The sequence below is a fragment of the Chionomys nivalis genome, chromosome 6 (genome assembly GCF_950005125.1).
Source record: "Chionomys nivalis chromosome 6, mChiNiv1.1, whole genome shotgun sequence".
Classification (NCBI taxonomy): Eukaryota; Metazoa; Chordata; class Mammalia; order Rodentia; family Cricetidae; genus Chionomys; species Chionomys nivalis.
In genome coordinates, this window is record NC_080091.1 from 84,658,442 (window position 1) to 84,684,069 (window position 25,628).

Below are 25,628 nucleotides of genomic sequence, written 5' to 3' on the forward strand. Positions count from 1 at the left end.
GTAGTAAGGAGTATTTGGAAGACTAGGAAATAGAGGCTAAAATGTGGAACGGGAACAGTCTCTTCAGATATAAAAGCAGGCATAGACGAGACTACGGTGGGAAACCTTGAGACTAATAGTCCAGTTACTCCAGCTGCTGGTCCACAACCACATCTGGTTTATTACCTGTGTGCTGCTTTCAACTCACTCCTGACAAGTCGCTCACAGCGCCCATCCGACCCACCCCTGCTCACCCCACAGCACCCAACCCTGACAAGTCGCTCACAGCACCCTTCCGACCCACCCCTGACCAGCCGCTCACAGCACCCACCTTGACCCATCCCTGATCACCCCCACAGCACCCACCCCTGACCAGCCGCTCACAGCACCCATCCGACCCACCCCTGATCACCCCCAGAGCACCCACCCCTGACCAGCCGCTCACAGCACCCACCTTGACCCATCCCTGATCACCCCCACAGCACCCACCCCTGACCAGCCGCTCACAGCACCCATCCGACCCACCCCGATCACCCCCAGAGCACCCACCCCTGACCAGCCGCTCACAGCACCCACCTTGACCCATCCCTGATCACCCCCACAGCACCCACCCCTGACCAGCCGCTCACAGCACCCATCCGACCCACCCCCGATCACCCCCAGAGCACCCACCCCTGACCAGCCGCTCACAGCACCCACCCCCGATCACCCCCAGAACACCCACCCCGAGCCACCCGCCCGGCGTCCGGACTGCTCGACCGCAGGGCCGCCGCTTCTGCTCACAGCCAGGGCCCAGACCAGCACTTACCAGATGGAAGGAGGCCATGTTTCCGGCCCACAAAGCCCAACTGAGGCCTGGGAGCGAAACCCCTGCAGGCCAGGATTCCAGGAGGGTCAAGAAAAAAGTCGTCCTCCCTGAGTTTATTACGGACGGAAGCGGCGGGCCAAGAGCCTCGGGTTCCGCACTTCAAACTAGGTCCAAAATAAACAGGATTCAAAAGAGTCGCGCTTGCGCAAAACGCACTGCGCAGCCGCTAGAACTCTGGCCGTTATTGGCGTTAGAGTCCCGCCCTTCATCCCGCCCCCGAACCAGTCCAACCTATCAACCCGCCTTCCTCAGGTCGCCCCGCCCTCCCACCCCGCGCCTTGGCTTCCAGCGGGCCGTCTCTCCCTCCCGCCCGTCGCCCCGCCTCCCGCCCGTCGCCCCGCCTCCCCCCGTCGTCCCGCCTCCCCCCGTCGTCCCGCCTCTCGCCCGTCGCCCCGCCTCTCGCCCGTCGTCCCGCCTCTCGCCCGTCGCCCCGCCTCTCTCGCCCGTCGCCCTGCCTCTCTCGCCCGTCGCCCCGCCTCTCGCCCATCGCCCCGCCTCTCGCCCATCGCCCCGCCTCCCCCCGTCGTCCCGCCTCTCGCCCATCGCCCCGCCTCTCGCCCGTCGCCCCGTCTCTCGCCCGTCGCCCCGTCTCTCGCCCGTCGTCCCGCCTCTCGCCCGTCGCCCCGCCTCTCTCGCCGTCGCCCCGCTTCTCGCCCATCGTCCCTGGTTTACAAAGCGAGTTCCTAGACAGCCAGGGCTACAGAGAAAGCTATTTGTCTCGGAAAAACAAAAGGAAAAAAAAAGAAGGATTAGAGGTGGAAATGCAGACGTGTTGAACAGATTATACTACATAGATTCGTCAGCTGCAGCCAAGCCAGCTCTATACACTATCTCTGAAAATATTAGCAAGAATAATGTCTTCCTTTTTCGAGTATGTGGAAATCATTTATGAAGTATCATTGCAGACAAAATAATCTGCATAAATATATACATGTATAAGCATTAGCAGAGCGACTTATTAAGGAAAAGCGGCTGCTTCAGTCTTATGAAAAATTAAAGTAATGGCCCAGATTGGAAAACAAGATTAAACCGATGTTCGGAGGACTATCCTATACCACTTCTTGGTCGCCTAAAGTCACGTAGTTGCAACTGTAGCTGATCTATACCCTGAGAAGACAAAATGTCCTTTAAAAGCAAATAAAGAATGAATGAATGGGTGAGGGTTTAAGAGATGTCTCTGTGATCAAGAGCACTTGCAGCACTTTCAGAGCAAAGTTCCGTTCCGAGCATCCAAACCTTACCTCACAACCATCTGTAGCTCTAGTTCCAGGGCATCCACCGCCCTCTTCCGACCTCAGCCGGCACCAGGCATGCACGTGATGCATACATGCAAACAAAACACTCATACCTATAAAGTAATTTTCTTTTCATTGGAGATCGTTTTAGAATGCTGGGGTTCTTTACGAGCTAATTGCGCTCCGGGCCGACATCTGCCAAGCTTGCCAGCCAGATCCGCCAGAGGGCAGCAGAGGTGCTGCAAACCTAACAGGCCGAAATGTATTTATTAATCCTAGTCTCCAATGGAAAGGTGCAGAATCCATGCAACTTGTACCTTGTACAACAGCAACGACTAGATAAACCTCGAAAAGGAGTCAGCTGATCCTAGCAACTGAAATAGTCTTTCTCCTATATTGGAAACAATTTTGGCACTGTTGTCCTCAAATGCAACGGGGTACTTTGTGTGCATTTTGAGCAAAAGCTGTGGCCAAATAGAATTAAGTATATGATGCTGAATTGTTCAACGTGCAGACACTGTTTGCTGAAGAAGCAGTTGAGAGGGAGTCTAGAGAGTCAGACAGAATATTCAGGATTTTAAAAAAAATATATTGGGAGGGAAATGGGAAACGGGGAGCAGTTGGAAATTTTAAGTAAAAAAGAATAAAAAAAAGAAAAAAAAGAAAAAAATATATATTTTTGCTTTGAAACCTTGGGAACCAACAAGCATAAACAATCTCTAAGCTCCAGGAGAATAAATAAAATTGACAGTAAATCTTTGAGTCTCCCAGCTACTAAAGACAAAGAGAGCATCATTAATACAGGGGGTTTAAACGTTCTGGTCAATGATGCTGGCCATGGTGACTAGGAAGTTTGACTCCCCCCACCTCTCCATGCTATGCTGATGAAAGAAAACCTGAAGAACTCTACACAGATGAAAAATCTTCTGTCCCCCTCAGAGTATGAAGCTCTTGAAAGTCCTGTGAAACTTTCAGAAAGGTCACACACTGAAAATGATTGACCAGGACAGCCACTGCCCTTTCGTCATCAAAATGCTGAAGTCGGCCAGGAGTGAGGAGAGTGGAGACCACCAGGAAGAATGCATCTGGTTTCTAGAGACCTCAGCAAGCTTACAGTTCAGAAGGCCACAAAGGGGGGAAATGCCCCGGGACCTGGAATCCTCCACATCATCAAGACCAACCATCTGGAGCTCTTTACCTGCCTCACTGAGGAATGGCAGCTCAGAGTTTAGTTTTGAACTCTGTGACGACAATAATCATTGTATATATGATCATACTTGCCTTGAACATAAGTGATTTTGAGATTTTCCTGATGTCTCCCAGGGGAAATGCCACACTATGTCCTATGTTGGATCATCTTTAGGTATTTGTTAATTCAAAATGACTATAGGAAACCGTAAATGATGAAAATGCCAAACTTATATAGGCAGTACATTAAAATAAGAGATTGTGTAAAAGAGGAAATACAAAGAAAAACTGCCAGCAAAGATATGGGGCAGAAATGAAACATTGATGAAATGCTGAAACAGGAAAAACTTTCCTTATATTTAAAAATATACTAATGTTTGCGAAATGGAATCTGATTCTGGGACACGTCCGAGGTTAGAATAAAATTTCACTAATTCTATGGCCAGTGAGGGACTGTATTATAAAGGACTGGTTATAAAGAACAAGGATTTGTAATCACTAGTTCAGATTAAAACTCATCCACCATCAGGCATTTAACAGTTTTACAGAAACTTGGGAGGTATCCCATCCAGCGGGACATAAATGGCGGGGGGGGGGTCCCTGATAAACCTGGAGGGGAGGAATAGAACGAGAAATGACAGCAAGTCTAGTTTTCTTATCAAGCTGTTATATAGCAAACAGGCAAGGGGGAGAGGAGGTAGGATGCTGGAATTTAGGTCTGGAAACATCCCTAGCTGATGAGGTCTGTGATTGTTAACTAACAAAGGAAATGCTAATTGCTTGTAAAGCCTGGGGCCCACAGGTTTTGCAGGGACACAAGTCACTAGGTTAATTTGCTAAGCCCAGAACTTATCCTGCAGTGGTGACAGAGGAGAATGTTTTACTTAACTTGTGAGCTTAAGATGGCAATAAACAAAATACAGGTCTTTGCTTCCGGCAGGGAGGAATAGTAAAACCATGTGTGGGAAGGGAGGGAGGGAGGGAGGGAGGGAGGGAGGGAGGGAGGGAGGGAGGGAGGGAGGGAGGGAGGGAGGAAGGGAGGATGGTTGAGGACCTATGCTCAAGACATGGTGTGAAGTTAAGTCACTGTTTCTACAATCATGAAGCAAATTGAAAAATTAGGAACCTGATAATAATGCCAGTCTCTAAGACCGTATAGGCAATGCAATCAGGAAGTCACCGCAATTACAAAACTGCCCCCTGAGGGAAGCCTACACAAATAACACAACAGTGAACATCAAGACTGCGTATTGCATCTGAGTTCATGCCACATCACACCTAACATGATACACACCAGTGCAACTGATGGCCCCTGGCCATCAACATCTGCAAAGCTAGAGATCGCACACTGTACCATTCCATCCCATTACCATGGAAAAGTCAGATACTTATGAGCTGTTCCTGCCTTTTCTTTGGTGATGGGAGAATTCTCACTGAGCTTCCCCTAGTCTGACTCCCAGTGCTAGCATCGTGCCTTAAACCCACCTTTTGTTGAGCAGTTACCTTTTGTTTCTCTTTGTTGCCCTCCATGTGAAGCTTGTCTGAGAGTTTCCTAAGGGTACAAAGCCAATGCAATGAAATGGTTGAGAAAAACTGGGGCTCACTATGATATTCCTTAATTGAGAATTTGCATTTGGCATTGTCCCTTTGGAAGCTATGGGAATCAGCTTGCTAAAAATGTAAGCTGGAGAACAATAAAGAAACCTGGCTCCGTCCACAGTCTCTGTCCCCAAAGAGGCTGAGTCCCCCTGCAGCTGGGAAGACTAAAATCATCCCTGATGTGCCTCTGGACTTCTTTCTAAGGACAGGTGTGAACGCCCATACCCACCATCCACCACACTTGGTGAAAAGAATCCAATCCTTGCCAATCATATTGGTTCATTACAATTCTACTTGGGAAACTTTCTGAAAAAAATGCAGAAAGTTTTTTGTTTTGGTTTGGTTTTTTTGCTTTTTTTTCTCCAATATTTTCAGCTTCTACAGTAAATAATGACACATTAGGAAGAGTTTAAATGGATGTGAAGCATCAATCTACTTTGTTTTCACTCTGCAACACCAACTAAATGATCTTAAAAGAAAAGCATACACTTGAACTTTGTATATATTGAGTCTGTAATGGCAGAATGAATTTTCAAGAAATTTGACTAACAACATCATTATTATGCTATCACCAGAGTATCTGTTATTCTGAATTCCTAGCTTCTGCTAAAGCTAACAGTAGCTTGTGATTGACTTAATTTGGGAACTGGTGTTCTATATGTATATTGGCCTCTGTTAGACCTTTCCCCAGTGTGATGAAACACCTGGGAAAACAACTTAGTGGGGGAAGTGCTGACTTTGCTCATGGTTTCAGAAGTCTCAGTCCATCATGACACGGAGGAGAGCATACAGCACAGCCGAACACACACATACCATAGAGCCAGGGAGCAGAGAGAGAACATGCCTAACTCACTAGCCCTCCCCCTTACCCCCTCTTATTCCATCTGGGTCCCGGGTGTGTGGGATGGCACCACGTACTTCCAGAGGGGATCTTTCCCTCTTAGTCAATCTTTTCTGTAAATTTTCTCATAGATACATCCAGAACTGTCCTTTTTTAATTTAGGTGCCCCACAAAAGACTGTCAATCAAGATTCACAACTAGAGTGTGACAGTATACATATCTTTGGTCCCATCAGAGACAGGCAGATCTTTGTGAGTTCCAGGCCAATCAAACTACATGATGAAACCTGTCTTAAAACGGGGGAAGGGGGACCCATAAGCACCCAAACTACTATATTATAAAAATAGTGTGGGCACATAACCAGGAAAAACTCTTACCAGCTAAAAGCAATTCTTCATACAATACTGAAAATGCTAATGCTAGTGAATTAAATTATTAAACAGTAGTTCTAGTATAACTTCCAAATACTTCTGGAAAACATGTTCTGAAAACTTCATTATGTCAATCATTTTTGGGCAAAGGGGGAGGGAAGAAACTCCATACTGAGCGCCTATGAATCTCTAGGATTCTATTACTACAATTTTCATGTTCTCTATTGAAAACACTTTTATCCTATTAGTATCAATAAAAAATTGACTAGAAACTCATTCACCTTGTTGCTAAAATTAAAGTTTTCCAGTTATGTATTGTAAACATAAGATATGTGTGTATATATATATGTCTGTGTGTGCACATGCATGCACGTTTTTCAAGACAAGGTTTCTCTGTGTAGTTCTAGATGTCCTGGAATTCATTTCCATACAGAGCTGTTCTGAACTCAGCGATCCACCTGTCTCTGCCTCCTGAGTGCTGGGATTAAAGGCGTGCATCACCACACCCGGCAACACAATTATATCCAATGCCAACACCTTTTAAATCTATCGAATGAATTGTGATGCATGTGGTAATTAATCAATAGGTACTAAGGACCAGAAACTAAAATATTCTACATGAGGATTGGACATTTCTGCTCAGACTTGCTGGGCTTAAGCAATACTAATTAAGTAGATGGTAAAGTAATCATACCTAGTAACAGAAAGATTTCACCAGGCTCTTGAAAGATGAGTAAGACATTACCAAATAGATAACAGAAAGGAGGGCACGTGAGCACACAGTACAGGGAGCTGTGAGAAGAAAGACCAACGGGCTTGGAGACATCTAGGAACAATGGCTACAGTGGAAGGTACTTGGTTTGTAAAACACTTTGGTTAGATATGTTTCTGGAGCCACAAATATTTAAGGTTCACTAAGAGTTTGAAAAAAGAAATCTCAAAAGCAGTGGGGATCTTTTAGACCCTTCCATCTTGTATTAAAGATGTTTTAATACAAGATTGGTTTGTATTTCACATGAGCGAGTAAAGAGAAGTAATGGGGACTGCTCAGTACATTTGATCTATCTGTAATGGGATTTCTCCTGCAGTGGTGCCAGGGTACAGTGGGGTTGGGAACCCTGGCAGTTCTAACAGGCTGAAATGTTTAAGACAGATTAAACATTAAGATAATGTTTAAATTTCGAGTTTTGTATTATTTGGGTCTCGATGTATTAAGGATTAATTTTACTTCCAAGTCAACAGACTAAAAGAACCTCATTGTTTGATAAACTAGGTTTTTATTTTTTGCTTCCTTTTTTAAAAGGTAAGAAAGACACAGGTAAGCAGATGTTTACTTAGCAGAAATACTCCTGTCTAGGCCCACTGAGATGGTTTTGGAGGTTAAGAATATGCAGCAAAGTCTAAGGGCTTGAGTTCATGCAATTCTAGAGCCCCACACTGTAAAAGGAGAGAACCGATTGCCACAAATTGTCCTCTGCCCGCTACACAAGCATTGTGGCATGTGCACACTTGAGCCTGTGAGCTCACATACATGCACACACACTGAGTAAATGTCAAAAAATATTCCTTCCTTTTTTTTCTGAAGGCTGTCTTTCTCTTTCCTATAAAACTGTATGGCCACAACTAGGCCTGGTGACACAAACCTTAATCCCAGTACTTTGGAGACAGAAGCAAGTAGATCTCTGTGAATCTGAGACCTGCCTGGTCTACAGAGCTGAATTTCAAGCCAGCCATGGCTACGAAATGAGACCCTGTTTTAAAACAAACAAACAAAAAAACTTCCTATAGATTCTAAATTCAATATAAGTATTTACACATTTTAAGTCATGTCTTTTAGAAATAAAGACCGAGAGCAGTAAACACTGATAAAAGCTGGAAATGCCAAATGTGTCTTTGGTGTCTCTTCTGAAGCCCACAGCGCCTGCACCTGTTCCTTTCATCCTTAGATGATAATCTGCTGTTTATTTTGCTACCAGGAATCTAAGCAGATGAAGCTTGAAAAGAGGTTGCCTTTTAAAAGTTGCTCTGCGCCTGACCTTTCTTACTTCACAAAAAGTAAAGGGGGGAAAGTGTGTGTGTGTGTGTGTGTGTGTGTGTGTGTGTGTGTGTGTGTGTGTCCTGTTGGTGGAAGGGTTGGTGGTTAAAAAGCAAGTTGGGACTTCCTCTTTGAACAGTTGCCTTTCCTCTCACAAAACGGAGATTTCATCTTGTCTGAGGCTGGATAGAATTGAAAGCGACCCAAACACCAGAGCCACGGGCATGATGGCTAAGAAGCCCCCGAAACCAGCGCCCCGCAGGATCTTCCAGGAGAGGTTAAAGATCACCGCTCTGCCCCTGTACTTTGAAGGGTTTTTATTAGTCAAACGGTCTGACTACCAGGTAAGTCTGTAAACGGAAATTTTAAACATGAAAGTTTTCACTTAACATAAAACTTACTTCATGACAACGCGATGTCATGAGGCCTCTGTGTCTCTGTTTGGCTTATACCCTCTTCCTTCAGTGAGAAGAATAATTCTAATTTTGATAGCTTAGATACAATTCACAGCGTATATATATATATATATATATATATATATATATATATATGTATATGTGTATATGTATATGTGTGTGAGTGTGTGTATGTGAGTAGAAAGACCAAGGGCGTGTACACACACACACACACACATGCATATATATGTAAGTATAATAAGGTTCTAATATTTAGTCATAGTAGAAAACTCAGTGACATTTTCAAAGAATTGTTCTAAACATCACATAAGATTTTGCCTTTCAAGATAATTTTGTTTGTGTGTTTTCTCGGCAATTAACTACTATGCTTCAGTGGTGATAAATTACATGAAGATAAAACGTGATCTCCTGAGTAAATTGGGAGCATGGGGACTATGGGAGAGGGTACAAGGGGAGGGGAGAGGTAGGGAGAGAAGCAGAGACAAATATATAGCTCAATTAAAAACAAAAAAAAGTACCTTTTGATAACTGTAATTTAAAATTTTATGTTTTAAAATATATGGAATATTTTATGAATTTTCTTAAAGCAAAAGTACTTTTTAAAAAACAAAATTAGTGTATTTACTATACATAATAACACCCTAAATGCTGTTTTAGAGCCAGTATGGTGAACAGAATTTTCAGAATGCATAATGAAGCAATACTAAATGAATATCAAATTTTCATGATTTTATGAGTTTACCATTTCTTACAATTGATCAGTATAGACTTCCGTATGATTTAGAGTAGGACCTGGTTATTATTCATCTTAAAATCCTCTTATCTTCATGTAATTTATCACCACTGACGCATAGTAGTTAACTGCTGAGTTTTCTACTTCCCATGTAGTTTAGATTCACGTATATCTTTCTTGGGGTCCTCATTTTCTGGTGTCTCTGCTTTTAAAGTTGTAATTGTGGACAACATGAAATTAATTAGGGAAATGAAAATGAAATTATGTCACTAAAAGTAAAGAAAGTCATTGGTGTAGGTAGAGTTTTATGAAATGTTAATATTGGCCGAAGTTCACAAAGTTTAAATGTTTACAGAAATAACAAACATTTAATGATGATAAGTCAAGGCTTCAGAGGATTAATTAACATTCATGAAAATTATGAATTTGAAAATACTGTAACAGGCCGGGCGGTGGTGGCGCACGCCTTTAATCCCAGCACTTGGGAGGCAGAGGCAGGCGGATCTCTGTGAGTTCGAGGCCAGCCTGGTCTAGAAGAGCTAGTTCCAGGACAGGAACCAAAAGCTACAGAGAAACCCTGTCTCGAAAATCAAAAAAAAGAAAAGAAAAGAAAAGAAAAAAAAAAGAAAATACTATAACAGTATGTTCATATTTTCTACGTACATGGTAAAGATATGGCCATTTGAAAGTCTGCTTGGGATTTTTGTTGTCGGTGTTAAACATCTCTTAGTGAAGTTGCAAGCTATTTTGGAATTTTTGCTGTTGTCGACATGGTTTTACTTCAACAAAAACGAAGAACAGCCAAAAGTAAATTTCTAATTTGCAATTTAAATTTGATCATTCATTGACTGTCTTTCCAGAGTGCCTGATACCAAGATCTTTCAGGCGTTTAGACAAAGCATGTGTGGGAACGGTGAGCAGACAAAAATCCACAATTTTAAAGTATCAGTAAACCACGTCTGCACTTGATGGTTGTCCACATACAACTTGTAACCTTCTGAAAATGACTTCATCATCTCCCAGGACTCAGTTTATTCAACTGCAAAGAAAAACTGACACAATTTACCTAGCATAATATATTACTACTTACACTGTATTTGTCATTATTTCTGGAATAACTAAGTGCAATATTGAATCGATTTGTTTTCCAAGCAGTGTTTATTGCATACCTTGTACATGACAAACTGAGAAGTTTAGCTTAGTAATAGTTGTGATTTCTTATCTAACTCCTACCCTGGCTTTTCTTAGAAAGCATGCTTTAAGACAGAAGGAACTGTAATTAAGTATTTCTCATAAAGGCTGGGGATGGAACTAAATGGTAGAGCACTTGTCTAAGAGGCGGGGGCCCTGAGTTCAATCCGAGCATGGAAATGCAAATAACTGTGAAGTGTATATATGAGAAGACTCATTTGTTTGCCCATTTGAATGCATTAGCAACTTCCTTTCCCTTGTGTATTAAGCAGAAGAGGAAGAAGAGAATGGCAGCAATGTCAACGTACATGGTGGTTTCACAGATGAAAATGATAACTATATAAAATACTAATTTCTCACTTCAGATTAGATTCATTTTCTTCCTTTTTTACTTTTTTGTCTGCTCACATCCTAAAGTAAGTTTGAAGTCGACAAACAAATGCTCCCTGGCACTTGCTGCCAGTTGTGGGGAAATCCCACTTGTTTCCTTAAGTGTTTCTCTCTTTGCTTCTATATTTAAGTTTGTAAGCACTATGCTGTCCCTTTGATCAAGTCAGCGGTGGAGTTCATGGCATACATGTCCTGGAGAGACCATGGAGAATGCTGAGTCCCTGCTGGAAACAAACTCAGAAGATTAAGCTAGAGAAAACTTGCTTTAAGAATCAGATGTTCAGGCCAGGCGGTGGTGGCGCACGCCTTTAATCCCAGCACTTGGGAGGCAGAGGCAGGCGGATCTCTGTGAGTTCGAGACCAGCCTGGTCTACAAGAGCTAGTTCCAGGACAGGCTCCAAAACCACAGAGAAACCCTGTCTCGAAAAAACCAAATAAAAAAAAAAAAAAAAAAAGAATCAGATGTTCAATAAGAAATTATAGGTGAAGAGGCTCTTATTGCAAGGCTTTATTTTATCTTTATTCTTCTCTCATACATTACATCCCGACCACAGTTTCCCCGCCCCATCTCTCTACCCAACCTGCCCTTTCCCACAGATTCACGCTCCCTCTGTCCCTCCTCTGTAAAGAGCAGGCCTCCCAGTGACATCAAACAAGCACAGCATAACAAGTCATAGTAAGAGTAGTCACCTGGCAGTGGTGGTGCATGCCTTTAATCCCAGCACTCAGGAGGCAGAGGCAGGCGGATCTCTGTGAGTTCGAGGCCAGCCTGGTCTACAAGAGCTAGTTCCAGGACAGGCTCCAAAGCTACAGAGAAACCTGTCTTGAAAAAGCAAACAAAAAAACAAAAAAACAAAACAAACAAACGAAAACAAAAAAGTAGTCATGGGGCTGGAGAGATGGCTCAAAGGTTAAGAGCACTGGCTGCTAGTCCAAAGATCCTGAGTTCCTGAGTTCAATTCCCAGCAACCATATGGTGGCACACAACCATCTGTAATTTGATCAGGTTCCCTCTTCTGGCCTGCAGTCAGAACAATGTATATATAATAATAAAAAAAGAGTAGGCACATGTCATCACATCAAGGCTGGATGAGGCAACCCAGTAGGAGGAAAAGGGTACCACAAGCAGTTGTTTCAAGTTAACAGGTCATTTTAAAGGAAATTATAAGTGCCCCACCCCCAATAAATGTACCAGCATATGCTGATTTTGACACAGTCCTAAAAGGACCCTGAATTTCAGGTAAAGAATCTATGAGAAGAATTTTTTAAGGGAAAGACAAAGGAAGATTTACTTGAACTTCAGCATTAGGGCTTTAGCTTAACTAAGAAGTATTCAATAATTAAAACACAATCAAATGGAAAATGCATCGCAGTTTTTATAAAACAAAAAAGAGTCAACTTTCCCAGGCCTTTAAATATAAGAAAGTTTGAGCAATAGCCCATTGTTCCTTCCATCTGTGATGTTCCCAGCTTTAAAGAATGTAACGTGTCCTCTTAACCTTAAAATGATGATATGATCATCATAATGGATCAAAGTGTCCTTCCCTGATAGCCCTCACATTTAGGAAGCTTTTAGTACTATGTCATTTGTGTCCTAAAACACAATTCTTTATACCAGGAAACTCTAAAATTTTAAAATAGCATGCCTCTCCCAGCAAAACATTTGGAACATAGATATTCATTAGGAGAAAATGAACATATGTACCCCTTTACCAATATTCTAGGTAGATTATTGAATATATAGAAAAGGAAATAAGAAAAAGTAGATGAATATAAGTAGATATTCTCTAAGTTTCCCACATTTTGGGTATGTGCACCTCATTTCGGAGAACCATTATACAACATCTTTGGCTTGCCAAATGCCCTTGTTGTTAGAGAAAAAGGAAACATTTTGTTGGGGGAAAAGAATAGAGAGAGATTTAAATAAATTCCAGTGTTCCTATTTGCAATGGATTGCATTATAACTGATCTTCTTGTACTTACATTATCAAGAAAAAATACCACGAAGGCAAGAGACGGTTCAAAGTTTGTAATGTGTGCAATTTCTTTAAATGTAATATGTTTCCTCCTTTGTAAATGGATGATTACTCTTTTGCACATATAAATGAATTTGTGGAACAAATAGAGGATGTGATAGTGAATATATTTTATTGAAGTTTGACCATGGGGGATATTGTGCTAAGGTCTTAATGTCTTGTCATTCAGTTGTTAAAACAACTCGTTTGGATAGCAAGTGTGTGCATCTCACAGATGGGTATCTGTGGCTCATGGAAGTTTTGTTAAAAATTCCTCATTGATTGGAAAGTATGGATTTTATTGTGAGGCATATGGCAAAATGCTGCCTCTCAAATTCGAGTTCTGATTCCTTTTGATGTTACAGATACCCTTTAAGTAGACATTTCATCATGAACTTAACAGTAAGCTTAATGGACTTTTTTTTTTTTTTTTTTTTTTTTTTTGGTTTTGGTTTTGGTTTTTCGAGACAGGGTTTCTCTGTAGCTTTGGTGCCCGTCCTGGAACTAGCTCTTGTAGACCAGGCTGGCCTCCAACTCCCAGAGATCCGCCTGCCTCTGCCTCCCGAGTGCTGGGATTAAAGGCATGCGCCACCACCACCAGGCTCTTAATGGACTTTCATAATCTTTTGAGTATAATGAGACATTGACCTTAAACTTGAACTACAAAGTCATCAAGGACTATGAAGCAAGGGATAAGTTAGAGATCTCACTTCAGTACCTTTACTCCAGAGATTTAATACAGATTAAACAATTCTCAGATTCCACAGATTCCATCTTATACCTGTAAGGATGGCCAAGATCAAAAACACTGATGACAACTTATGCTGGAGAGGTTGTGAGGTAAAGGGAACATTCCTGCATTGCTGGTGGGAATGCAAACTGGTACAGCCCCTTTGAATATCAGTATGGTGATTTCTCGGAAAATTAGGAAACAACCTTCCTCAAGACCCAGCAATATCACTTTAGGTATATATCCAAAGGATGCTCAATCGTGCCACAGGGACATGTGATCAATTATGTTCATCGCAGCTTTGTTTGTCATAGCCAGAACCTGGAAACAGCCTAAATGCCCCTCAACTGAAGAATGGATAAGGAAAATGTGGTACATTTACACAATGGAGTACTACACAGCAGAAAAAAAATAAGAACATCTTTAAATTTGCAGGCAAATGGATGGATCTAGAAAACATCATATTGAGTGAAGTAACCCAGACCCAGAAAGGCAAATATCATATGTACTCACTCATAAGTGGCTTTTAGACATAAAGCAAAGAAAACCAGCCTAACGTTCACAATCTCAGAGAATCTAGACAACAATGAGGACCCTAAGAAATACATACATGAATCTAACCTACATGAGAAGTAGAAAAAGACAAGATCTTCTGAGTAAATTGGGAGCATGGGGACCATGGGAGAGGGTAGAAGGGGAGGAGAGAGGATGGGAAGGGAGCAGAGAAAAATATATAGCTCAATAAAAACAATTTTAAAAAAAGCAAGAAACTACTTGCTAAATGCACTCTACTCAGAGATGTGGCCATCAAATTAATTTTTAAAATATTTAAATATCTATACAAATAAAAATACCTACCTGGATACTAATTATTTAGTATTAGCCAAGTTGTCCTGGGATCCATACGGTCTTATCAGAAACTAATTCAGAGTTCTGACTTTTTCTCTGTCTGTGAATTTGTGACTATCCGTTGCAGAAGTTCATGGGCCATACTGTTATTTCTCACCTTATTTTTCCTTCCTTTGTACTCAAGTCAGTGCCTTTATATTTGGTCCTTATTCTAGTTAATAATTTCTTCTTAATTCTCTCTTTCAATCTATCCAATTTTTTCACCTTTTAACTTCTGTTTGCTCCCTGGTGAATTCTACCCAATTAATATCATTCTTTTGTGTCAGGCCATCTCTGTAACTTTTCTCAGGAGCACAAAGAGATACCTGCATGTACATTCTGAGGAATCTCAATAACCCTGGCCCTTTAAAAATGATGCTAGCTTTGTTTTTCTTCTGAAGGCTAGTTAGGAAAATGAACAGAGTGGTAGAGTGACTTCTAGTGTTTTCTCTAAGACTGACTATCTTGGGTTTGATTTTAGAGGCTACATATCCATTAAACATCACTAGTGGTTATATTTCCTAAATGATGCCCATAGATTTCAATTTCTACAGTGCTCACCTAGATCAGAAATACAGAATAGCTTTGACCAGCTTTTTTCATGACAGAGGCTGACAGAGAAGAGCTTGAAAGCTCCCCCCACCCACCAGCCCAAAAAAAAAAAAAATGTGTGGTAAACCAAATAAGCCAGCTCCTCAGACGTAATTGTTCTTGTTAATTCATTGTGGGTCAAGTCTGTGATAGTTCATTCTGTTTCAACAGTGTCAAAGACTACTCAGTACCGCCAGTTTTACACAACTCCCAAATGAACAAGGGGCCAGTACATATTAGCAACTTCTGCAGTGAAATTTCTACACTGAAGCTTTTATTTTTTTTATTTTTTATTTTATTTTATTTATTTATTTATTTATTTATTTATTTATTTATTTATTTTTGGTTTTTTGAGACAGGGTTTCTCTGTGGTTTTGGAGCCTGTCCTGGAACTAGCTCTTGTAGACCAGGCTGGTCTCGAACTCACAGAGATCCACCTGCCTCTGCCTCCCAAGTGCTGGGATTAAAGGCGTGCGCCACCACCGCCTGGCTACACTGAAGCTTTTAAAACATCTCCAAATGTAAGAATAACTTATGGACCCGAGAGATGGCTCAGAGGCAAAGGGTGCTTACCTGAGTTTGAGCCCAGAAACTTACATGGTAGGAGAAAATGAACTCCATCCAGCAAGTTGTGCTCTGACCCCACCATGAGCACTATGGTATGTATGTGCATACACGCTCACATGCACACACAGACACACACACACACTGGTGTGTGAGGTCCTTCTGTCTCTGTGTTGCTTTTATTGGTTAATGAATAAAGAAACTGCCTTGGCCTGTTGATAGGGAAGAACTTAGGTAGGTGGGGGGTGGGGAACTGGACTGAATGCTGGGAAAAGGAAGACAGAAGGGAGAAACCATGGAGCCACTGCCAGAGTCAGACATGCTGAAATTTTGATCGTAAGCCACTGTCATGGGGCGATACACAGATTAATAGAAATGGGTTAAATTAAGATGTAAGAGTTAGCCAATAAGAAGTTAGAGCTAATGGGCCAAGCAGTAGTTTAATTAACACAGTTTCTTTGTGATTATTTTGGGTCTAAGCTATCCAGTTGGCTAGGAACCAAAAATAGACTGCCGCTACACAAACACTAAAGAAAGGAAGAATGAAAATGTTTGAAAATAATTAAAAGGAAACCTTTAGGAGTGATTTTGTACAGGAAGGACAATTTATTTCATTATTCTGTTCCTTAAGATAACCTGTCTTTCTCTTTCACAGTCTCATTAGAACATACCTTAAAACCTTATCACCACTCTCTCAGATGACCATATAAATCACTACATTAAAAAATATTCCAGGTTGGAGAGATGAGTCAGTGATTAAGAGCTGCTTTTCCAAAGGATGAAGGCTTAGCTTACAGCACCCACATGGCAGCTCAAAACCATCTGTAACTTGGTCATCAGCTTATGCAAGACTCCTGGTCCCAGCTACTGCTTTTGTCTTCTTTACTTCTTGTCTGTTCTGTTTCTCATGCCTGGGCCTCCCTCTCGACACCGTGCCATCCAGGACCTTTATTTCTGCCGGTTCAGGTCATCACTATATGAAGTTCCACCAACAGCCATCTCTCTCTCTCTTCCCCCAGCTTTAAATGTTTAAGATCTTCTACTGTGATTTTTCTTCTCACAAGTTTTAAACCAAACAGGCTCAGGAACTACGTAACTAAGGGTCTTAGTTTTATTACTGATAAAGTCTACCGATGTGTGGTTTGATAGTAGGCCTAAGCAGCTAAGGCTCCAACATAGAGTGAGCTACCTTGAATGACTGAGTCAACTCGAGAGGCCCAAGCCTACACTTCTTAGGCCCTTTGCTCCCTGGCAGGAAGTGGAGCAGAGCACCCGCTCTTCTCTCCACGCAGTCAAGGCGAAGAGAGGACCGGAAGGGGTGAGTGAAGCATCCTGCCTCCCGACCTCACCTGTTTGGTACTCAATCCTGCTCGATTCAAACATCAGTCATTCTGGCAGCATCTTGAGTGAAGACTAAATGAGAGAGTGTAAAAAAGTAGCAGAGGCCAAAACCAGGGTGACTGTAGTGACAGGAAGCTTGGTGTCCTCAGTGAGCAGAAGGAAAGACGTTTCTAAAGGGGTTAAAACTAAGGTTTGTTCTCTTTTTTTAAAAGAAAATATTTATTATGTATACAATATTCTGTCTGCAGGCCAAAAGAGGGCAGCAGACCTCATTACAGATGGTTGTGAGCCACCATGGTGGTTGCTGGGAATTGAACTCAAGACCTTTGGAAGAGCAGTCAATGCTCTTAACCACTGAGCCATCTCTCCAGCTCCCCATAAGGTTTGTTCTCTTACTAATCTACTTGACTCTAAGAAGTATCAGCATTCGGATTTCAGGAACCTCTTTCCTGTGTTTTTTAACAGCTGTTCAGGAAGAAATTTTGACTGACCCCTTAGTTACATCCATAGGCCTATTATATGCTGCAGTCAGCTCCCAATCGTGGGTTCATGGGAGTGAAAAGACCACCTGCCATCTTTCCAAGTTCCACCTCTGTGTTTGGGGTAGGCTGCTGCAGTAATATGATCATTTTATTTATATTTGACCATATGTACATACCACTAAAATATAACTTTTATCTTTTTTTCCCACAAATTAGGTGAATCTATTTTTCTACCTTTTGAATTTTGGCCATGTCATGTAATGTGCTTAGGTAAATATGACTAAGGTAGAAATTTATATTAATCATATGCTTATTAAGGATGAAGAGGTGGCTTAGTGGTTAAGACCATTTGCTACTCTTTTTTTTTTTTTTTGGTTTTTCGAGACAGGGTTTCTCTGTGGCTTTGGAGCCTGTCCTGGAACTAGCTCTTGTAGACCAGGCTGGTCTCGAACTCACAGAGATCCGCCTGCCTCTGCCTCCCAAGTGCTGGGATTAAAGGCATGCGCCATCACCGCCCGGCTCCATTTGCTACTCTTGCAGAGGACCTGGGATCAGTTCCTAGCATCCTTGTGGTAGCTCACAACTACTGTTCAATCCAGATCCAGGAGATCAGACCCTCTCCTGGCCTCTGTGGGCTCCTGAACACACATAGCAGATGTAAATGCATTAGGTTTGTACACACCCACATACGCACAATTGAAAAATGAACAAGTATGCTTGCACATTGACCTTTTATTCTGTCTTATAGAAAATGCTTTAAGTGTTTTGTATTCAAGATTTAATTTTAATAATGTGTATGTGTGCTGTCTATGTGTGGGTATATCCAACATGGATACTAGGAACTGAGTCACGTCTTTAGAAAAAAAAGAAGCATTTATTTTTCCTCTCTCTCTAGATAGGGTTTCTCATGTAGCCATGGCTGTCCTGGAACTCACTCTATAGACCAGGCTGGCCTCAAACTTAGAGATCTGTCTACCTCTGTCTCTGGAGTGTTGAGACTGAAGGCATGTTCCACCACACGGCCAGTAAGCATTCTTTGTTTGTTTGTTCATTTGTTTGTTTTGAGACAGGGTTTCTCTGTGTAACATCCCTAGCTGTCCTGGAACTGGCTCTTGTAGACCAGCTGGCCTCGAACTCACAGAGATCCACCTGCCTCTGACTCCACCTCTCGAGTGCTGAGATTAAAGGCATGTGCCACCACTGCCTGGTACAACCAGTAAGCATTCTTAACCACAGTACTTCTCTCCATTTCTAGTAATATTTATGAAGGTATGTGAATAAAGTTTGGGCAGGGTGTAGTTGGGAGACAGAGGCAGGTAGATCTCCGTGATGTCAAGGTCAACCTGCAGCGAGGTCTGTGTAGTGAGTTACAGGACAGCCATAGCTACATAAAGAGGCCCTGTCTCAGAGGAAAAAGAAAAGTAAATGAAGCCAGAGCTAACTGAAACGGGAGCCTGAATTTTTTTATATTTAGAATGTTATTTGTATAAAATCCATGGTAATGTGAATTTATTAATAATTAAGTGTTAACTTCATGGCTGAAATTCTGTCTTTAAACTTCACTTCAACTATGAAGCATTCAATCCTTTTTACCATCAAATTTTTATATCACCTGAGCTATATAAAAGTAAATACAGCTTCACAAGCCCAGACTAAAAGTTATACTCTCAGCTAAGTGCTGTAACTGTATTTATTCATTCATTCAGTCCTTTTATCTGCTCTAGAAGGAAGGTGTGCCCACGTCCTAATGTGACCACTTAAGTGACTCTGTCACTCATTTGAGCATCCACTAGAATTGAATAAAAAAACTTAAATTAATGAGTAGAGTTTCAGAGATCATCTAGTTAAGCACAAATCAAATATTACACAAAAATAAATTTGAAAAGGATTTAATCAGGAATTAACTATAGGGCTGAAGAAATGGCTCAGTAGTTAAGAGCACGCGCTGCTTTTCCAGAGGACTTGGTTTAATTTCCAGCACCCATGTGGTGGTTCATAACTGTCTGTAAGACCAATTCCAGGGGGTCTAGTGTCCTCTTCTGGCCTTCAAGGATACAGGAACACATGTGGTGCTAATAAAATACATGCAGGGCTACAGAGAAACTCTGTCTCCAAAAACCAAAAAAAAAAAAAAAAAAAAAAAAAAAAAAAAACCATGCAGGGGCGAAAATACTGATTTTATATATAATTTTTAAAAAAGAGTCAACTGTAAAGTATTAAAATGTTTAAGAATGCCATATAATAGTAATATACATGGTAATTTAAAAGCATTATAAGCAAAATATTCAGCGAATAGCCAAGTGTGATGGAACACATCTTTAATCCCAGAATTTGGGAGGCAGAGCTCTGTGACTTAAAGGCCAACATGGTCTACATAGCAAGTTTCAGGCCAGCAAGAGCTTTTAAGTAAGATGTTTTCAAGAAAGAAAGAGAGAGAGAGAGAGGGAGAGAATGGAGGGAGGGAGGGAAGGAAAGGAAGAGTGTGTGTGTGTGTGTGTGTGTGTGTGTGTGTGTGTGTAAAAATGGCTCAGTGTTGAGTGGGTAACCCAGACCCAGAAAGACACTTATTGTATGTACTCACTCATAAGTGGTTTTTAAACATAAAGCAAAGAAAACCCGCCTACAAATTACAATCCCAGAGAACCTAGACAACAATGAGGACACTAAGAGAGACATACATGGATCTAATCTACATGGGAAGTAGAAAAAGACAAGATCTCCTGAGTAATTGGGAGCATGGCAACCATGGGAGAGAGTTGAAGGGGAGGGGGGAGGCAGGTAGGGGGGAAATGTAGAGCTCAATAAAATCAATAAAAAAATGACTCAGTGGTTAAGAGCACTTCCTGCTCTTCCAGAGGACCTGGGTTCAGTACCAGCACGGACATCAGGCAGTTTACAGCCCCCTGTAACGCTGCTCCCCAGGGATTCAACACCCTCTCCTGGCCTTTTTTGCCACTGCATCCATGTTGTGCTCTCGGGAGCACAAACGTACACACAAATAAATAATTTTTAAAATTAGACAAAATGTGAATAAATAATAATTTTATATTACACAATCACAAAAGATAAAACAGAAAATAAAAACGAATATGCAGTGATGAAGTGGTATTTATGACTTCTTTCCCACAGGAGTACAAACACTACTGGACAGAGTTGAGAGGAACCACGCTTTTCTTTTATACCGACAGAAAAAGCACAATAGTAAGTAGTTTGACATGTTCACCTGGTTCAACTTTTCAATAGATCATTGGTATATAATCTATTATCCATTTTCTTTCCATCACCCCAAAATAAAGATGTTAAAAAAATGTAAATCTGAGTGGGCCTATCAATTACCATGGGATCAGAGTGACAATTCCCTAAACAACTCAGAAGGTGTCAACTCATGTTTATAACTTTCTATTCTTCTCTTCCTGACCTAGATAATAAAAGCTTAGCTTAAAAGTAGAAATTTTAGCCCTTGGGTATAAATGCTTAATGCAAATGTTAATTTCCATTTCTTGCAAATCTTAGCATGCTATGGAATACAGTCATAATCTGAAAAAAAACCAAAATGATTCTCATAGCATCATCATAACATATGATGTTGCAATTTAACTTTCCTAGATAAAAACATACCCTCTAAAAGCAGATTCCTAAGAGCTATGGGAATAATGATGACGTGATTCTTCAATTAATTTTTTGCTTTTTAGTGTGTATTAGAACTTCCTGGGGATATCAGGAAAACAAAGAACCTGGCCTAAACCTTGTGTGATTTACAGGAATCAAGTTCACTTATCACTTCAAGAGGCAGTACAGCTTGGTGATTGAGAGCTTGGTATGCCCAGAAAGATTGACTAGTATTTTTCTTTTCTTTCTTTCTTTTTTCTTTTTTTGTTATTTGAGACAGGGTTTCTCTGTGTAGTTTTGGAGCTTGTCATGGAACTTGCTCTGTAGACCAGCCTGGCCTTGAACTCACAGAGATCCATCTGTCTCTGCCTTCTAGGATCAAAGGCGTGTGCCAGCACTGCTCGGCTTAGATTGCCTAGTATTTTAATGCTGGCCTTGCCGTCATTAACTGGGATCTTGAGATAATCGCCTAACCTCTCTGTGACTTTTTGCATGAGAAGGGGCAAGATAGCAAACAGGTGACATCTCAAATTGGGCAGTTTGGAGACTGTTTAATAAAACTCTAATAAACACCCAGAGCAGTGGGCAGCATAGACAGAAGTCTGGTGCCCTGAAGCTAAAAATAATGCTGTATTGCCACATGAGGACTGGGAGGAAAGAGTGGGGGAGCCTGTGCTTAAGGGAAGCATGACATTTGATGGGGCTACACTCCATCTTTACCCTGACCTCCTGCTGAAGGTTCCCAATGGCCCAAGCCAACATGAAAGCAAAGGCTTTCATGACACACTGATGTCATGGTGCAGTGTTGGGAGGTCAAAGGATACAACTGAATCTGCAGGAACAAATGACAAAGAGTCACATAGGAAATCTCCAATACTCCTATTTTTCAAATCTCTGTATCTAGGATGAAATGAATAGTCTATCTCATAAGGCTATAAAAGTGATCAAGTGAGACAGGACATAGAAGGATTTCAGTCGGTAGACTGCACACAGTAAGCCCTTTCATTGTTTACATATATTAATATATATATTGACTACTTCATTTCCAAGCAAACTCTGTAAATTTGAATTCTGGTTTTCACTGTTATGTTCGGTTTTTGACCAAGCCTTCTGTGTAGGCCGTCCTCTTACCTCGTCATCCTCCTGCTTCAGTCTAAGTACTGAGATTGCAAGTACACACACCACTGGACACCACTTAATTCCTATTTTTAAACTTGAAAACTGTCAAGTTTAAGGAGTGAGAAATTGTACACAATCATACTTAACTGGCACGGTTGATATCGTCATCATGAAGATGATTTTCCAAGGACAATCCTTCTCCATTGTATTCGAGATTTGCTTAACCCCTGAAACTTCCCCAGATGTGTCTTATGTGGGGAACAGACTGCATCATTTGTGTTAGTAGAATATTGAGTATGCAGTTTCCCCTAAAAAAAATTGTATACATTCACACACACACACACAATGGTACACAGTTATACAGCTAGTAAAAGGGGTGTAATCCAGGCGTGGCTTGTGAGCTGGCGGTCTTTTTAGGCACTCAGTCACAAGGAGGTCACAACAAAAGGCTGAAGAGCTGTCCACCTACCAATCTTGTTAAAAGAGGATGAAAACCCTCGGGGAAGTTTTCTGGGAGGCAGTCTCAGTAGAAAGCCAGGGATAGACCAACTGAGAAAGTCAAGCATTTGGCCGGCCTGAAGCAGGGAACACTTTAAAAGGACTTGATACATCGAAAAGGCTAAGAGGAAGTCATGTGGAAAGATCATCGAATTTGCTCAGTGTTGTTACTCTGGAGAAAAGAGTTCAGGACCAGTGGATGGGAATTATCTAGAAAAAAAAAATGCAGCTCAATCCAAGGAACACTTAGCAGCACTCTTTGAGCAGTGTGAGTTCAACCGTGGGCTTGAAGACAACACTGAGAGCTGATTCCCACAGATGACCTTTAAGGCTCTTTACAGTCCACAGTTAAAACTAGAAGATACAACTTCCCTTTCTGTAACTGATGCATTGGCACTGTTTGTTAAAGTGAAACTCACTGAGCCTGATCTAGGCAGTCCACCATACGAAGGTGTGGTTCAGTTCTGGTTTTGTTCCCTCATGTTTATCTTTCCATTTTTAAGTTTTCTTTGTTCCTTGAAAATGAATAGGCCAAACCAAGCTTAGCCTCAATCCCATCAATTTAGAAATCACTCTGGTAAGCCATTTTTTTCTGTTTTTAAGCCCTACATTATCCAGGAAAGTAAAATGAGCCAGGAAAGTTAAGTGAGACACAAAAGATATAGTACAGTGAATTATACTAGGCACAATCAAAAAAAGCTAAAAGGAGAGAAAAAGAAGTGAAGAATGGGCTCATCTGTCAAAAAACAACTAACGTACAAACCATTAAACTCCTATTAGGTTTTTCTAATACTAGAGGGCAACGTTCATATGCTGCATATAGAGCAACTGCTCAGTGAAAGACCCTACAGACCCCCTCCTCAGAACCCGCAGCTAGCAGGCTCCCCGGGAGAACGTCCTGTTTGCTTGAAAGATTCTCAGGATCAGCAGCTAGCCTGCTCTCGTGAGAGGAAAACAGGATATCTATAAGATAGGACATCTACAAAGCAGGATGACTTCAAAGGACAACAAAGCAGGATGACTTCAAAGTAGGATACCTATAAGATAAGAGCAGGATGTTTGCTGAGAGGAAAACCATTCATGCCCCCCCCCCTCATTCTGATAACCACGCTTCTGCTTCTGTAAATTGCTTTTTGCTGCCCTCTTTCCTATAAAAAGTCCTTTTCCTATAAAAAGTCCTTCTCCCAGTCTGCAGGCGCGCAAGTCCTCCGAAAGACTTTGTCGCCCGCAGGTACCTGTGTCCACTTAATAAACCTCTTGCAGTTTGCATCCGCGTGGTCTCGGCCTGTTCCTTGGCTTCGGGGTGGGGAGGTCTCCTCCCGAGGGAAGGTCCTCTTCGGGGGTCTTTCACTCAGAGTGTTTCTGTTCACCTGAGAAACAGAAATGTCTTAATAGATGCTTCATAACCAGCGGCGTTTGGTGAATGTGATAAAAGATGACTTTCTAAAATAAAATGTTAGATATGAACATATATTTATAGACTCAGAAGCATAACTTCTGCAAAGATGTATGGCACTCAACTAGAAAAATATTTAATATTGTTTGCTGTAACTATTTTATTATGACTGTTGGGTCCACGGGGGTCATGCAAAAATGGAGACAAATCACCAAAGTCTAATAAGCCAAAAGCAAACTTTATTGCAGGAAAAACAATTAAAAATTTAAAAAGGAAATCTCCATGGGACACAAGAAGCTTATCAGCTAGCTGAGACCACAGCCAGAGATAGACTTGTAAGGTTTTTTGCAAAGGTCTTTTGCAAAGGCCGGTTTTTGAACTCCTCCTTTTATAGCAAGCATTAGGCAATAACAAAAGAATTTTTACAATCTGAAGCTAAAACTCAGATACAAATTGATCTTCTTTGCAATCTTTTGTTAATAAGTTGTTTTTTTTTGTTGTTGTTGTTGTAAAACTAGTGTTTAAGCCATTGCTTCTGTCTGGTTCTTGCTGATGGTGTTTATGGGTCATTATAAAACCAAAAAGTCAAAAGTCACGTATATTCCATCATATAAAAAGTTAACTCAGCTCACATGAATTGCTGGTCATGAGTGGCCAGGGGTTGTCTTAAGGATAACTATCAGTTTGCAGAGCTGACCCTCAGTTTGTAGAGGGATGCTTCAGTCTTGTAAACAGAGAAGCCAGTTGTAGAGCAAAGTAACCCACTGTTAATAGTTAATCCTTAAACTACTGAGAAAGTTGCCAGCAGCCTGTTCTTATTCTCCTAGGCTTACAACTTTATATTTATTTATTTTTACTTATTTTTTGCATCTACATTTTTTTATTTTTATTTTTGGACTCTTCAATGACAAAAATTCTTTATTGTTAGACATTTGATTCTCATGCATTGCTTGCCTTGATTTTTGTTAAACTGCTCCTGTGATGAATTAGACATTTTTTGACTTCTGAAAAAGTATTTTGCAACAGCCCTCCCTCATTTACAAGGAAACAACTTTAGATCAATGAACTAATGAGGTTTCATCTGGGTTATTAATATTTTCTCTATTATCTTCTCAAGTTTAGACAGAAGGCCAGAAAATCAGTAGACCTTAAGGCAATTGTGGCTTGATTTGATATAGTGTCTGAATAAATCACTTTATCTTTTCTTTTTATAAAGAAAAAGCAAAAACAGAATATGTAAATGGAGAATGTATTCATATCCAGAGTATTTATTATTAGAAAGACTGCCTTTGGGAAAAGCAACAAATCAATAAAATATATAATCATTTTTAAATGGTTTACTAATTTCCACAGTGTAACCATTCCTGCCATGACAGATTCAACCTATCAATGTGACTGTATTGAGCATGAAGAATGAAGAAATGCACAGAGCTGTTACATGCTATTTATGCCACACAGAACAAAGAAGTAAATAATATTGAGGGCATAGACAGTAAAATATTGCAATACAATTAGAAAAGAATGAAATTTGCATTTGGACTATATTATA

General features: G+C 41.1%; 2 protein-coding genes across 4 annotated transcripts in view; one reads left to right on the top strand and one right to left on the bottom strand.

Annotated features, from left to right (window-relative positions):
- Cenpc (centromere protein C) overlaps positions 1-987 on the bottom strand; it is a 46,870-nt gene extending 45,883 nt beyond the window's left edge. For both annotated transcript variants that reach the window (XM_057773152.1, XM_057773151.1), the window contains exon 1: positions 788-987. In XM_057773152.1, coding sequence (XP_057629135.1) covers positions 788-805 — 18 coding nt within the window. In that variant the 5' untranslated portion in view covers positions 806-987. The remainder of the gene's footprint in view (positions 1-787) is intronic.
- A 7,289-nt stretch (positions 988-8,276) lies between these two features.
- The window catches only part of Stap1 (signal transducing adaptor family member 1), a 36,329-nt gene continuing 18,977 nt past the window's right edge, over positions 8,277-25,628 (top strand). For both annotated transcript variants that reach the window (XM_057772363.1, XM_057772362.1), the window contains exons 1-2: positions 8,277-8,460; positions 20,587-20,658. In XM_057772363.1, the coding sequence (XP_057628346.1) occupies positions 8,341-8,460; positions 20,587-20,658 (192 nt within the window). In that variant the 5' untranslated portion in view covers positions 8,277-8,340. The remainder of the gene's footprint in view (positions 8,461-20,586; positions 20,659-25,628) is intronic.